The 15,622-nt window shown below is 48.7% G+C and overlaps 7 protein-coding genes across 7 annotated transcripts; 3 read left to right on the top strand and 4 right to left on the bottom strand.

Annotated features, from left to right (window-relative positions):
• Positions 1-351: 351 nt before the first annotated feature.
• Positions 352-2,526, bottom strand: GNI_020370 (hypothetical protein; the record flags this gene model as incomplete). Its single annotated transcript, XM_011135972.1, has 1 exon — positions 352-2,526. One exon carries the CDS (start codon positions 2,524-2,526, stop codon positions 352-354), a length of 2,175 nt encoding a protein of 724 aa, XP_011134274.1.
• A 292-nt stretch (positions 2,527-2,818) lies between these two features.
• On the bottom strand, positions 2,819-3,299 carry GNI_020380 (hypothetical protein; the record flags this gene model as incomplete). The annotated part of the gene is made up of 2 exons (XM_011135973.1): positions 2,819-3,154; positions 3,261-3,299. The coding sequence occupies 2 exons, from the start codon at positions 3,297-3,299 to the stop codon at positions 2,819-2,821; spliced, it is 375 nt and encodes a 124-aa protein (XP_011134275.1).
• A 918-nt stretch (positions 3,300-4,217) lies between these two features.
• On the bottom strand, positions 4,218-5,225 carry GNI_020390 (RNA recognition motif protein; the record flags this gene model as incomplete). Its single annotated transcript, XM_011135974.1, has 1 exon — positions 4,218-5,225. One exon carries the CDS (start codon positions 5,223-5,225, stop codon positions 4,218-4,220), a length of 1,008 nt encoding a protein of 335 aa, XP_011134276.1.
• Positions 5,226-5,480: 255 nt separating this feature from the next.
• Positions 5,481-6,298, top strand: GNI_020400 (RNA recognition motif (A.K.A RRM, RBD, or RNP domain) protein; the record flags this gene model as incomplete). Its single annotated transcript, XM_011135975.1, has 2 exons — positions 5,481-5,745; positions 5,880-6,298. 2 exons carry the CDS (start codon positions 5,481-5,483, stop codon positions 6,296-6,298), a joined length of 684 nt encoding a protein of 227 aa, XP_011134277.1.
• Positions 6,299-7,412: 1,114 nt separating this feature from the next.
• Positions 7,413-8,658, top strand: GNI_020410 (hypothetical protein; the record flags this gene model as incomplete). Its single annotated transcript, XM_011135976.1, has 3 exons — positions 7,413-7,426; positions 7,463-7,530; positions 7,664-8,658. The coding sequence occupies 3 exons, from the start codon at positions 7,413-7,415 to the stop codon at positions 8,656-8,658; spliced, it is 1,077 nt and encodes a 358-aa protein (XP_011134278.1).
• A 151-nt stretch (positions 8,659-8,809) lies between these two features.
• GNI_020420 (hypothetical protein) lies at positions 8,810-13,177 on the top strand (the record flags this gene model as incomplete). Its single annotated transcript, XM_011135977.1, has 1 exon — positions 8,810-13,177. One exon carries the CDS (start codon positions 8,810-8,812, stop codon positions 13,175-13,177), a length of 4,368 nt encoding a protein of 1,455 aa, XP_011134279.1.
• A 1,381-nt stretch (positions 13,178-14,558) lies between these two features.
• GNI_020430 (hypothetical protein) lies at positions 14,559-14,822 on the bottom strand (the record flags this gene model as incomplete). The annotated part of the gene is made up of 1 exon (XM_011135978.1): positions 14,559-14,822. A coding segment is annotated over one exon (264 nt), but the record flags the coding sequence as incomplete, so codon positions are not given.
• Between the last annotated feature and the right edge of the window lie 800 nt (positions 14,823-15,622).

Consider the following 15,622-nt stretch of genomic DNA (forward strand, 5'->3'; position numbering starts at 1 on the left):
AGTCCATGTCGAATAAAATTGAAGTCTTGGAGAAAAAGATCAACGAGAAAAAAGATAATCCCAAACTTGTTCCTTCCCCATCTCTTGGTAATCAACCCACACACGTAGTTGCACAACAAGTATGCACACACATAGTGCAAGTCCTCGACCCTATGAGCACTACTGTTATCATTTAGGGTCCGACGAGTTGCCTATGCTACCACCTATGTACACAATCAGAAGAATTTGAATTTCTTCAGCGGACGTCGGTCAGCTAGAATGGCGGCCGTAAAAGTATCGAGTGCTTTCTTGTCAAATATTTTTAACGAAAAAATAATTGTTCGCCTTATGGTTGCTACCTCGCTGTAAGGTTTATGTCGCGTGTAATTTCTCCTGGATGGACCTAGAGAGCTCTAATGTCTTCTCCTTGACGCTATTTTCGTAGTTAGTGACAATTTCACTAAGTCTGGTTTTGTATTCAGTATCGTTCTCTAGTGTTTGGACTGCCATTTCCTCCCGGTCAACGTCGATGCCTTGAGCCTTTAATTTTAGTTTGAATGCCTGGACGTTTTCTGATGACTTGATTAAGTCGGTAAGGAGTTTTTCAGAGTCGTTAATAAAGCCCTTGATCCAGAGGCCGAAGGCGTATTTTGCGCTGACGCCCTTGAAATCTATGGCGGTCATGGATCCGTCCGGATTTCTTTTCAGAACGTTCATGGGTGGGCAGTCGTCATCGGGCTTGACGGGTAGCATAAAGGGGTTCCAGTATGGTTGTGTGATGAACCTGGCATTAAGCTCTTTGAGTATGTCGGGTAGCTGTACTGCTTCGTGACTTGGGAACTCGCATGAACTGTGGCCCAAAAAGAGTATGAGCGTGTTCGTCAGACAGAGCATCGCCAATACCGGAATATACTCGTCAAACCTTCGGCTCAGATTGCACTGAGGCACCACCACGAGGTCAGGGTGGAAAGGGTGATTCGGATTCGTAAGGATGGGCGAAACTTTAACACCGTTCACCTCCTGACAAGTCAAGTGCGCGGTCTTGGTCTGTTTCTTCACTGACTCCGAATCTAAAAACTCCAAATAGGCTCCTTTATACAGCCGACATAGTAGCTTGTGAGACACACCCCGGACCATGGACGTCTGCGACAATTGCGGAGAAAGATAGTCACTAGCCGTCAGTGTCTTCGAGTACGGATCACTAGGGTCACAAAACCCGATCATAATCGTCTGCAAATTATCCAAGGATGGCAACCTCTTCAACATACTACTCCATTTCACCTCCATCTCGTCGTCACCTCGCGCATTCAACACATGTATCGTAAATGGGTTCGTACCCGTACGCGTTAAAGCATGAGCCACACTCATTCTCTCTTCTGCCTTCAATCCTAGTTCACCGCATCCTAGTTCACCGCATCCTAGTTCACCGCATCCAACTTTAGGGCTAACACCACTTCTAGAGTCGCCCTCAACTGGTACCCAAGCTAACTCAGGCAACGTAAGACGAGCACCTGAACATAAATCAACCATAATGTTCTTTGGCCGTTCCACCATATAAGGAAACAAGACACAGTCCAAGCCGTACAAAACAGACAATGGTAGAGAATGTTGCAATACGGTTTTGTCATCAACCAACCTCTCATGTGTGTATACTGACAACCACATCTTGTCATGCCAGTCATCCAAATCGCCATCCACGTGGTCCTGCTGCTCAACCCTTGTAGGCGTATCTGAAAGCGGTATCTTACACTTCCACTCGATCATCTTCTGCCTCAAATCATTCACTGCCCCATAATTATTACCCGTCACCGCTTCATCACCCATCACCGCCTCACCCCTCACGGGCTCGTCAGCAATAAGGATGGACCGATATTGTTCCACATCCAGTCGCGGCTTTTCGATCACAGGCTCGGAGCGTATGTCTTTGATAGCATTCAAGTCCACCACTGTTTTCGGCGATTTCTGGCGCGAATCTCTTTCCTTTATCACAAGTTCATTGTACAAAACTTTGAAAGCAGCTTCCTCCGGGTGGAGTTGTATACCTCTTCTCAAAATTCCAACTGCCTTCTCGAAATCTTGAAGGCCATCGTAGACCTGGGCCAACCGAAAAATTGCCTTGCTGTTCGTCGGATCGTGGTCCATAATAACCATCAGATGCTCCTTAGCCATCACGTAGTCCTCGTACTTGATGAAACCTTGCGCAATATTCAGCCGGAGACGCGTCTGCAATGCAACCCACTCCATTGAAGGGTCCCGGACACTCTTCTGCAGCGCTCTCTTCAATCCCTGCTTCCACATCTCCACCGCCTCCATGTACTTCTCAGTCTCGTATAAACGGTTTCCTCGCTCCTTCAACTCATACGGGTCTTGACACAGATAGGCCGGGACTTCACCAGACGGCAACTCATCAACTGGCGTTTCACTCACTGCCGCCCCACCATGACACTCCCTATCCCCGTCAGGACCATTATCCAAACTCTTGCCGGTATCTAGGGTCGATTGCCCCTCAACCTTCGGGTTCTCCGACTGCTCCTCAGGTAACGACATGACCAAGCAAAAAATTCACAAAACGGACCACCCATACCGCCACAAATAACCACCTAGCCACACAGACCACCCAGCCATACAGACGAGACTACTCAGGCAAGTAGTTGCTCTAAGCTGAATGCCTGCCCGCTAACTATGATTGATATTCCACCAATTATGCTCCTGACCCGTCATCATATTCCTGGCTCGTCATTATGTGTCCTAACGCGCCGTGACTTGAAGTCCTGGCAACGGCTTGGGACAAAGGCTTTGGAAAAAGGCTTTGGACGCCCGTGATGTGCGTGGCTTTAATTTACCCTTGGATGTTCTTATCTGAGATTAAGTCTATAAAGGTGGTTGGGCATTTCGGACATGCTTGAAGCAGCACCGTCTTCAGGTCGACGCGGTTGGGATCAAGTGCGGCGAGAAACGCCACTGAGCGAGCGGACAGCCAAACCCCACTTAGCGGCATGGCCATCAAGTTTAGGCAACGCCCGTAACTAGTGGTCAAATCCACTGAGCACTGTTCTGGTAGTTCACGACACACGGCTTCTAGATACAGCAACGGATTCTCACGAATGAGAGGTTTCAGGTTGAACCCAAGACGAGAAACCACGATGAACTCGCAGATATGTAAATGCCTCTGCCACTAAAACAAAACCATATGAGCACACGTGTACCTCATACAAGCTCAATGCGAGTACATGTGGGAGCAATAGGTCTACTCTGTACATCGACATCTTGACGTAGCTTACCGCTTCTGCGTAATACACATCTTCCTTGAGATTGTACATTCTGCACAGACATGAGTAGAACTGTTTTTTTGTTCGTCTTTGATTGCAGAGTTTACCGGCAAGCAGCAACGTGGACGCAACGACCAGTAACGTCTCCCGGTCTTCAGGAAGGTCTTGAACGGTGGCGAGGTCGGGTATCTGATCACGAACCAAGTTCGGGGACAGATACCAACAGCCACAGAAACGGGACCAGAGGCAAAGGCTGGAGGTGAAAACGTGCGGCGAGTAGCCCATCAACCGCCCCATATGTGCAGGCAGGTACCGGAGATTGTTGGATAAGCGGGAAACGAAAGCCTCGTAACACTCAACACGCTCCTGCAGGGGTCGTGGCGCATCTGAACACACACGTGTGCGGCCTTTCTGTCCAGTCCACTGGAATTCTTCCTCTTCATTATATAGCCCACGATATTCCAATAGGTCTATTTCCTCTTGCTCGTCGTGAACTGAAACTCCACCTGCCGAGCTCATCAGCACAACTCCAATGATAAGCTACCTTAAAAGACAACTACTGCTTACGTCGGCCACTAGCTGAAGTACTTGAATATTTTATATTGCCACAGAGCCACAACCTTTGGGCTCTACAGGGTTCACATCCCCCTTGCATACTTCTTTAGTGAGCCCGTTCCTTTCAAGTTAGGCCGTTCCTCTCTGGCTGGGCCGTTCCTTTCAAGTTAGGCCGTTCCTTTCTAGTTAGAGGGTTGCTCTCTGGTCGGGTGATTGCTCTCTGGTCAGGTGGTTGCTCTCTGGTCAGGTGGTTGCTCTCTGGTCGGGTGGTTCATGAGCGTCTCCATCAGTTGCGAGGTTGCCCGCCAGTCCAGATTCCCTTGTATTCTACGGTTCCCTCTAATCTCGGTACCCACGCAGTGGTGTTGATACCTCCGCTGCGTTGGTACTTTCGGAGGTTTTGGTAAGGTTTTGCTAGTTGTTGAGTTTCCGGAATTTGCGTAGCGTCTTGCTGTGTTCTTCAGCAGTGGCTTCTTTAACGAGTTGGGCTGTTGCTGAGTTTTTGGGATTGTTGATATCTCGGTCTTTCCACTTGGACTTCATGACCTTGATGGGACGGTTGCCGACGTATTTACGATTCATAGTCTTGATGGCGGCGAGCATGTCATAGGGGCTGAGGAAGGAGACGAAGCCATAACCCTTACTCTTGCCGGTGCGACTATCGCGGACGACTCGGGCGCGCTGGAAGGAACGGAAATGCTTGAAGGCGGTGCTCAGAATCTCGTCCGTCACCTCGTTGCCCAAGTCGCCGCAAAATACACGGTAGTCGTCGGTCGCCCATTCGTTCAGCGTCGGGTCCACCCAGGTACGTCCACCGGCCCGTCGTAAGTTCTTCGTCTCCTTCAGAACCTTCCCGCTCGTCTTCCGGCCGTCTACGTACAACTTGTCTGCTCTCGCTCCTTTGCCGCTGGGCTCCTCCACGGTAAAGGGTTTCTCCATGGTAAAGGGTTTTGTTAGCAAGGCAGACTTGGCATTTCCTGTGGAACTCTGCCCACTCGAAGCTGATGTAATAACCATGCCAGTGGCAACTGGCATGTTGGTGGCCACAAGACCAGGGGGCATGTTTGTGGCCACAAGACCAGGGGGCATGTTTGTGGCCACAAGACCAGGGGGCATGTTTGTGGCCACAAGACCAGGGGGCACGTTCGTGGCCACAAGACCAGGGGGCATGTTCGTGGCCACAAGACCAGGGGGCATGTTCGTGGCCACAAGACCAAGGGACACGTTCATAATACCGCTGGCAGCAACTGCCCCAGAGGAGTTTAATCCAACCTGTCCGGTTTGGTTGACCAATCCAAAAGGAGCACCAAGAACGGGCGGTGGCAAAACAGGCAGCGGCGGCGCGGCTCGGAGGGCCGCGGACGTTGATAGAGCGGCGGAGACCAGGGGGTTTGGAACAGGGTTGGGAATAGGCGTGGCCATAGGGTTGGGTATTCCCCCCATCGGGATGGGTATTCCCCCTATCGGATTCGGCATTGGTATCGCAACCGGAGGAGGAGCCGGAGGGCTCGCTACGAGCCCTACCGTGGTCCCATGGCTCAGGGAAGCATGACCAAGAGAACCATGGTCGGATATAGTTGGTGGTGGGCTTGGATTAAAGCTGGGACTTGTGCCAGCGGAGTATTGTCTTGCATCCGAGGTTTGAAGGGGCATCCGGGAATTTCGGCTCAGGGAAATATGGATGTGTATGATGAGGTAGCAAAGGTCAAGATTCTAGCCGTCGACGTTGAGTTACAAGACCTATTTGCAGGAGGGGGTGGAGGCAACACGACGAGCCATATCAGTTCGGCGCCTCTAGTCCCGAAGAGGAAGGACCGTCTCCTCTTTCTAGGAGCACCCCCCGACTTGGCTGCAAATGCTACCTCCACTCCAAAAGACCCTCGGCGGTACCTTGTTATAAGCAACCTGCATTGGGCTGTGAACGACGTAGACCTAATTGACGGTAGGCCTCCTCTGTTCAGCCACACCGGTCCCGTGTCCTCTGTTAACCCGCACCGCCACCCTCTACTGTTCACCGCCGTCCCTCACCCCGTCCCTCACCCCGTCCCACCAAATGTTTGCCATCTACCGATGTAGGAGCGTCTGCTTATGGAGCAGTAGGAGGTGTTTATATTTTCGAAGACGCTCAGCGCATGCATAAGTCTGAAGGGATTGCGTTGCTGGAGTTCAGGTCTGTAAGTGCCGCGGAATCGGCCTTCAAGGATGAGGGGAAGGCCTGGCAGGCCAAACAAGCTGACCGGAAGTGCGTTTTGACTCCGGCTCCACAGAATGTGGTTTCGACTCTGGAGTCGCTGAGTCTTAAATACGGCTGCTGGAGCCGCACTCCACTACTAGCTCCGGCTGTCATAGCCGGAGTTTGGAATTCTCTAGGGAAGCCATTGCCGGCAACAACCACCATGACCACGACCAAACAAAATGTCGTTGACCACGCCAAACTTCCGGTTCCTATTGCCGTCCAATTAATCATTGATAAGCTGGCTAACAAACCCACTTGAACAGCCGAGCACAGATGACCGTCGTAAACTAGCACGGTCATCAACCACCAACTAAATATCGTGGCGTAAATTTCCGCGTGGTAACTGCGTAAACAGAGCTTGGTTGAAGCGGCGACCTTGGTAGCAAATCGAAGTCCACTCGAAAGCAATACTCTTGGAAGAAATACCACTCAGGGGCAATACTACATCGGAGAAGACCAGGTGGAGACCGTACTCGTTGGAGACCGTACAAGTTGTAAGGAGTCTGTCTGGCTGGAGGTGACGTGAGTGGGAACAATGACTTGAGCGCAATGCGAGTTGGACGCAACCCAAGTTGAAGGCAACCCAAGTTGAAGGCAACCCAAGTTGAAGGCAACCCAAGTTGAAGGCAGATGGCTGCGCCGGCTAGGCCTGTAATCTTGTCCGCTATGACCTTGTCAGGTGATGTCGATTCGTCAGGGTTTCAGCACGGAGGAGGCGGCTGGAGGGAGCATTTGTGTTTGATGGATGTCACCTTGAAGAGTTTTCTGAAACGACTGGAAGAACGCGGTGTGTTACGACAGTCACGAGGCTGTGGCGATCACGAGGCTATCGCGGTCACAAAGTAATACAGTATCCCGCCTATTAGGGGAGGTCGTAACCAGTACCATGCTAAATGGAGCAGGTCGGTGGGGTCGCAGGCTCGATAGACCTTCTTGAATAAGGTGCGCAAATCTTTGTGGGCGCATTTGGGGGCATAGCAGCGAAAGGGTTGCTCGGATAGCTCCCAGGCTATGGTTTTTGTATCTTTTGACAACATTAGAAAGCGGGAACTGCTGTGAGCTGGAACCGTTTGTTCCCAGTTGCCGTACACCATTGAACAGGGGAGTGATGAACCCTGTGCGTCTACTGGCTGAGCAGGATCGAATGTAGGTCTTGCTGCCATCAACGACTCATCAAAAAGATCACTATCTGAACCATGCTCTGACAATATAGAGAATCCCACCTGTTCGGTAACGTCAGCATGACTGATTCATATTTATCCAGCGGTGCCTTGTAACAGGTCGCGAGACAACAATAAAAAAAGAAGCCGACCATAGCACACGCGTGTTCGATGGCATCGCGCCGTTACGGTCATGAGACCGGGAGCATCATAATGGACGTGGCAACGTAAGCACAAATATTGGTGGGACATCTGGTATGCAGAGCTTTGTTGAACGGTGAAGATATGGATGTAAAGATGCTAGAGGAGTATGCAAATATTGTATTAGACCGTAAGTCGTAGATAGTTTAGCTCACTGAGCACTGTTTTGCTGAGCACTGTTTTACTGAGCACTGTTTTGCTGAGCACTGTTTTAGTGAGTAGCCTATTCACTAATACTACGTAGTATATTTCTTTGGTTGCAGTGTATCGAGTTCGTTCCAAGAACGATGACATTTTACAATTGGATCTCGATTTCCCTCTTCCGCCGAGCACTTCTTTAATTGACAATATAAAGCTGTATAGAGGTGATTGGAGTTTAACCGATGCTAGTTGCGCGAACGAGCACTGTGATACAGCGTTGATGGATGAGTTGGCGAGGTTGAGTGGCGGAGAAGCGGATACGAAGAACAAGGCTCTTTTGTTTCTGCGGAAGATATGTTTGCGTTGTAGTATTCCTATTCCTTTCTGTTCGATTTGTAATGACGCATGTTTCCATACAATGATACTATGTACTCATTGCTTGCCTGCCGTACAGCCTGCGTCGGGTATTAGGTTCAGTCGTATGCGGAGTTACGGGAATCCGGAACGAAATTATGGTAACGCAGACGGACCGCTTGCGCAGTGCATTGTTCGACCAGTGTGTGTGCTATGTCGATCACGTTACCGGTGTCCTGTTATGCGGCCTGTAAACACAAGATCATCTATAGGTTGCAAGAGTCCGGTATTATTGAACAGATTTTCATTTGAGTCGCTTCAATTGTTGCTCCACCTGGCTTACTCAACGCTGGCCGAATTGGGGGAACCTGAACGCCTTGAAAGACTAAGGCCTATTGTTCAACACCAAACGTGGCGGAATCTACAAAGAGGTCCAAAATTGTGCGACGTCACCGAACTCTGCAATGCCAAGAAGGCCATACAGAATCAATGGCAGCGCACCATGGACAATGGCATTATAACTAGCACTACCGACAACGGGACAGTTTCAATATATCAGATCCGGGAAGATGATGTTGTCATGATGCAAATTGCCAACAATCGAGGGAATTTTGAAGAACTTTATGACCCCTGTCAACTTTTACCCGTTCCCTCAAGGGCTCGGTCTGACTTAAGCTGGATCTATTATTGGCTCGCATTAGCTAAACATGCTCCCACAACTCAGACTGACAGTGAACCTGGTTGGCTAGTATACAACAACTAGTCTGGAACCCCCCCCCCCCCCCATGTACTAGCCAGCAATCATTAGCTAGCTATCATTTAGCCAGCTATCATTTAGCCAGCTAAATTCCTAGCTAGCAATTTAGCTTTTGGGTAGGAATTAGTCCTAAAATATTCTTTGAGTTAAAAACTACATGAGATTAGAGGTAGGTTTGCTAAGAGAGAAAGATGAGAGTGAGGACATATATCATCAGCTGACTGATTTGATTGAAAGACATGAATACGATCTATCAAAAGAATGTTTCCGTCTAGCGGCAGAGAGGTTGTCTGATGATAGGATGATGCAACTATGGGATACATGTTTACCAAGTGGTTATCAACGGTACTTTGTATTTCGTTGTAAGATGCAGAAACGGCGGACACTAGTCCATCGGCTTTTGACGGAGACAGCGTTCGGTCGATCAGCAGTGATGACTAAGGCATTGAATAGTGAACATCAAGGCAAAGAGGATGATTTGCAGACATCACTTCATATAATTAAATGGTGGGCATATCTGGAGGACTTATATGTGAGAAATTTTTTCAAGGTTGTCGAGTTTAATGAGGAACTTAGGCAATTGTTTATATCGAAAATTTCACCCGGATTTTTGACGAAGTATCCAGACGAGTTATGTGAAAATGTATTCATACCAACAATCTCTAAGTCTCCGAAACTTGTGTGGGAAAGCATACAGCCATTGCTGAACAAGAAAATTCGTTCTCGTCTCGTTTGGGAAGTCGTTGCAAGAACGAATTATCGAGGATTTGATTGGAAAACAGTTCCTAACGAAGGCTTGGAAGAATTTTTTGTGCTTTACACAAAAGGTTTGGTTGACGCAAGAAATTCATTGTACGAGAATCGCCACCACAATGATCGGCCGCAATTCTTTACACCACATCAGCGCAATGGCATGATGCGTTGGTGGTCCAAGAGAGTGCCGGAAAGACTGACCCTGCTGAACGAACATTGGAATGATAATATACATCGCATTCCCTTGGAGCTATTGTTACACCCGGCACTTGCGGCTTTCGAGGGCGTGTTTGAATCCGTAGACTATTGTGATTTATTTGAGAGATATGTCAAGTGGGTTTGTGACCAAAGGGAAACAGACTATCAGAAATGGAGTGGAACTCAGGTCATCGAACCTATTGGTCATGGATCAGTGAGTGGTCATGGATCAGTGAGTGGTCATGGATCAGTGAGTGGTCATGGATCAGTGAGTGGTGAGTTTGTTTTATCACCAAGAGCATCAAGTCTTGCTAGCACTTGGAGTGACTTGGCCGTACGTTGCACGTTGCCTTACGAATTTTGGTGTTTACCCGAAGGTCTACGTATTATGTACTACCAAAATGTTCTGGCAGATACCCCCGAATGCGAAATATTCCAAGAGTATTACAGGCTGTGCGTCGGACTAAAACCGAAGGCTGACGGTAAATTGGATGTTCTGCCGTTCTCTAAATTCAGAGACATGCAGAATACAGATGTGCGAAAGCATATGGAATGTCAGTATGCGGCTCCCTACAGAGCTATGTATAACAGATGCCTGCGTGGTGGCTATACAGACTGGATTTATCTTCTAGCCATCCTTATGCCGTACTTACCCTCACGTCCAGATTTATATCAACCCGCACGATCCAGTAACATTGTCGGAACCGAAATGATGAGCAATCTCCTAACGGTTACAAAACCACCCGAACCAACAACCATCGTGCCCGTTGTGTGCACGAAATACCACAAGCTAACACACTTGCAGTGGCTCAGTGAACGCCGTTCCTCAATTCGTCTGGACAATATGACTGAGTGTGCCTGTTTAGATTTGTTTAACAGGATTGCAAGCGTCTATCCCACACAAGAAGTTCTGTCTGCTACTGATGAGGCTGATCAAACGAAGTGGCATAATAGGCAGAAGGATTGGATCCTATCCTTGGCCCTTCAGGTTTCAAGATCGCTGCAGGAACTTATAGTTGCACTTGATCTATTGTATCTTCAAGACCAATTGGAAGATCCTCAACATCACTCATACTCGGTGGATACTTCGGTGGCACCGTGGCTGGGCAATCCCATCTTTGTTCACCATCAAACCAGCATAATCAATACTCTGGAGCCGAAAGTAGAACTTCGTTGGGCTGAAGCTCTAGAGCTATATGGCGATCAACTACAGCCTTACGTTAAGGTGACGACCGACCAGTTGACGACCGACCAGTTGACGACCGACCAGCCGACGACCAGGCTAGAAAGGAATATCGGAGTGTATGTTGCCAGCAAGGATGTAGATGCCGTGGCAGAGATTATTGGACGGGATACCAACATTCCCGGTGAAACGTGTGTGTCGGGAGAGAAGAAGTTAATCCCATATCGGAACTATTGTGAGTGGTGTGTTAACTTGGTCATGACAAGAGGTGGCTTGTCGAAGGAGCATGATCCGCATTCGGACCTTGGTGTTGTGCATTATTATGGAATGTCAACAATGTCTTCCTCGGCTAAATCGCCTTATACAAACGTGTCGGTAGAAAGAAATAATATTTCTGTAGAGTGTGCGGTAGTTATCGAACACATTTTGTTCAATAAAGGAAACAGATTACATAAGAACCACATTGATCACATTACTGAGCGACAAATACGATTAGTGAGAGAATTATTGACGCGTCAGTTTAGTCGAATTTCGTGCTCGCTACAGAATTGGTACGAGCTTGCACCTTCTGTCCATCGTCACCTGCCTGAGAACTGGCGGTACTCTCATACCAAGGAAAGTGGTTGCTGGAGATATATAGAATCACTACCTAAAAATCTGGTGCCATATATTGACGATCTTCTCACCTCAGTTGCTTTCCAAGGAACAGATTTGACCCCCCTCATTATTAAACAGATGGATAGATATGGCATCCCTCCAATTCCGAACCATCATCTACTGCACCCTTGTGACAATAATGCAGGGAATGACAATAATGCAGGGAATGACAATAATGCAGGGAATGACAGGAATGCAGGGAATGACAACTCTTTGGAGTCTGCAGGGAATGAGTTGCAATTTGAGAATATTGTTACGTTAATGAATGAGATAAGAAACCTACAATATCGACTACAACTAAGAAGCAGCATCCCGAACAGTAGTAGAGGTGTACTACGGAAGTGTCTGGGATGTTTTGATATATTTGTAATGTTGGCTAAAAGTGTTTGGCATCATCCGGTAATCATAAGAAGGTTATATCTAATCGGTAGACCAGACTTGTTAACGGAAAATTTAGAATCATGCCTAGTTGTAGAGAGACCTTTGCGTTGTGAAATATTGGATAATCTTCAGCACGCTCAAATTCCTAGTTGGATTAGAGTAAACAAAACCTGGCGATATAAGCAGGCCATAACTGGCCGAATGGAGCATGGGAAAAGTAATGAGGGTATGAACTGTGAAGAGGAGGTTTCATACCATATGCCGACTGGGATCACATCATTTGATCGACGACTCAGTTTGGCTCACATTGCCTGGTTTACTGGATATGTTACTGAGAAAACATGGCACGGTGGGGTTCAGCGTACAAAGAAGTCCGTTAAAAAGTTTATTGATCACATGAGCTTTGATCAGGCATTTGCTCTTGGCAAACATTCTTTATCTTCATATGAAAGAGCATGGTGGTTAGCTTCCAAGAGCAACTCTTTACAGAACACTCTGGACCATCTGGCTGTCCTGATTCAAGATGAAGAAAGAGGTGTGTATGCATTAAGAGCTATGGATTATCTAATAAATTATATTCCACAAATAAACGTGCGGCGAACACTAATGCTAACAAAGCCTCCAATATTATTCCAGGCGAAGAAAGCTTTGAATGGAATTAAACTGAGACTCGCACAGATATATACTCCCGGAGACATGCTGATGATTAGCCGTATGGACCCAACAGATACATTGTATTTCAAGGATACTAATGTCGCACAACAAATTGCTCTGAGAGAAATAAGTCAAATGGACGTGTTCTTAGAGGAAGCGTTCAACGAAGGAATACTGGCACCAATAGCTGGTAAGCTGAGCATTGCGTTGTCTGATAATCGCATGGTTGAGAGCTTTTTGCGATTGCCCTTAACTGACGACGTGGTTCAGCGGATATTAAAACCTCATAAACCTGGCGATATTCACGTGAGTGGAATGAACCACTCGAAGAAATGCTTCGGAGCTAAATTGTTGTCGTCCTGTACGTTGGAACAATTCGCCATGATCATGGCCAATTGCCCCGAAAATTTGACTCACATTCCGAATCACTTACAAAACACTAAGAATCCGGATCTGGCGTTGTTTCTGCAATTACTCAGCAAATTTGCGGTTCCGGAATACCACGATATCTACCGACACATAGTGGCAACCTTATCGCCGTGGGCTACATATGTTCTTGAGAACCGCATCTGGAAGAACCGACAACAACCTCATCCTAACCATAAGCACTATCTACCATTGAAATTGGCTATTGTTGCACGCTCCTATCGGGACAGAGAACCCCATCTCCTGAATTCCCTCCCTTTTCCCGATTATTGATTGGTCCTAGCTTTTTTCCTCAGACTCCCGTAGTGTCGAATCGGGTCACCATTCTCAGTAATCTCCCTCATGAATTCGGGACCAAACAAAAAGCACTCTTCGGGGAGGCAGAACTAGCACCGACCAGCCCATGTTCGATGGCGTGATCTCTCGCCCCATTGTTTATCACAATTTGATTCCATTAGCAACCCATGGCAGTAAAGTCCAGAGAGAACGCAAGTGATAAGGCCGACAGCTTTCACAACAACTAAGACAGGCGAGAACACTACCAGTCCATTCATCAAACAAAAATCTCACTAACCCAGGTGCGTGCGCCCTTGGATTTTGCGCTCTCTGATTTTGCGGTACAGTTTCAACCAATATGCCTGACAAGGATCGCAGCCAATGCAACTCCCATAACACTCCGGTCGTGGTTACACCACTCCAGATCAGCAGTCCATTCCCGATCACCATTCCATTCCCGATCACCACTCCATTCCCGACCACCACTCCATTCCCGATCGACAGATCCGTAAATACAATCTTGGGATCGGCAACTGCCGGGTGTAAGGTGACGGGCGGATGTTCCATAGAGGTGTCTGTGGAGGGGGGCCATCCATCTCTCACACGCAACCCTGCACCGATCACCGGCCATGCGGACACTGTTCTCTTCACCACACACCGGTCACTTACTATTTCGACCCACCCGTGACAACCATGGGCCTCTCGTCTACGGTCGCTTAATACTTCGACCAATCGTAGATCAGTGGTGCGTCGTCATCCCAAACTCTTCACAACCATGGGCCAGTCCCCTCCTAGTCCAGCTGTTAACCGTGGGCCACTGGGATGCCGTCGGCGCGTACTCTTGCTAGCCACATGTCACTCGTCAGTTAGCACTTCATTCTTCCGTCAACCACCGGCCAGTCCCGAGTCATCAACGCGTGCTTACGACAGCCGATGGCCAGTCTCCGGGCCGGCGTAGTTCTTCAGCCAGCCGCTGGCCACCGTAGTGTCATCAACGCATGTCGGGTCCAGTCTCCTGCAACCGGTTCGTATGTCGGGTCCGTATGTGGGTCACTTTCTGGGTAGTAACCGTTCACACCTCCTCTCAATACGAGCCGGCACGAATGTGGGCCAAGTTCGAAACCAGAATGGTCTGGGCTCAGTGTATTGGAGATCGGTAATTGCATCTGTGCTGGATGTTAAAGCGGATGACAAAAAACCAGGAATTAGAGCTTTAATCGTGGCAGTGCAGCTGGTTTTGGGAAGAGGGAAGAGGAAGAGGGCCTCAGTGGAAGAGTGGATTTCTTGGGCCTTAGAGGCGGACGGGAAGCTTCAAGGTGTCAAAGCCGCAGCTGTTGTTGATAACTGGAGACCAGCTATGGATAAGTTGCTCAAGAGGTTAGGAGATGCCGCCGAGAATGGAAAGTTGTCTGCTAAGCACTACAGGGTCGGGAGTGGTGACAGGGGCGGTCACAGGACCAGGAGTGGTCACGGGACTGGGGGTAGTCACAGGACAGGGGTCCGGGATGTCAGCAGAAGACCCATCGCAAGGGGCAATCATCACGCCGAGGTCGCTGTTATCTTCGCCGAGATGCGGCTTCCAGAACATGACACCACCTCCGTATCCAACCTCATTCCAAGCCTTGCAAATGAACTCCCGCAGCTGAGAAATGAGGACTTAACCGTCCCAGCTGCGGGACGGTTCAGCACCGATCATGAGGTAGTGATCATGATCGGCACCGAGGTTCGCAAGATCGGCCCAGCTATCCGGTAGAGGGTTCACGTGGGGTGACTGAGGAGCAGAAGTAATAACACCCTCAGGCCATACCGAGCGGCAAGCAATGGTTGCTTTGCTCCCCCAATCCAAAATGCTGGTATCCGTCGTACCGAAACCTTCCTTATCGAAATCAACGCCGTCAACATTCAAGCTTTTGATCAAATTGCAGAGATCAGTACCGTACGTCGTAGCATCCACGGCCTTCCAATTCAGACCCTCCGATTCACCCCCCGACGAGATCATCAGCTTGGTCCCGTTGGCATGGAGCTTGTCAACGAAGGCCTGCCGTTCCGACTCCGTTAACGCGACCCAGGCAGACACGGTGCCAGCAATGTTCTCGGGGAATCCGGGGTTTCCAACAAGGTGGAAAGCAAGCAGAATCGCGCTCACTCCAAGCTCAGACAACTTGTACAGCTCGTCAGTAAGTGCGGAGCCAGTGTAGTTCCAGTCATCAACGTAGACGTAAACAGGAACACGTTCGCCGGCGAGTGCGGAAGCCCCAGTACAGAAGCAGTGATAGAGATCTCATAGCCAAATACACTTAGTGTCTCCAAGAAGGCGAAACAGGTCGGTAACTTGCTTCATCCGAAACACACCGTCAGTGATATATTCAACCCAGCCGTTATTAACGGGCTCAGCCTGCTCTGCGGCATGGACAGTGCGGTGCTTATCATCATCCGGTAGAT

This window comes from Gregarina niphandrodes, assembly GCF_000223845.1.
Source record: "Gregarina niphandrodes unplaced genomic scaffold scaffold00003, whole genome shotgun sequence".
In the NCBI taxonomy this organism is placed as follows: Eukaryota; Apicomplexa; class Conoidasida; order Eugregarinorida; family Gregarinidae; genus Gregarina; species Gregarina niphandrodes.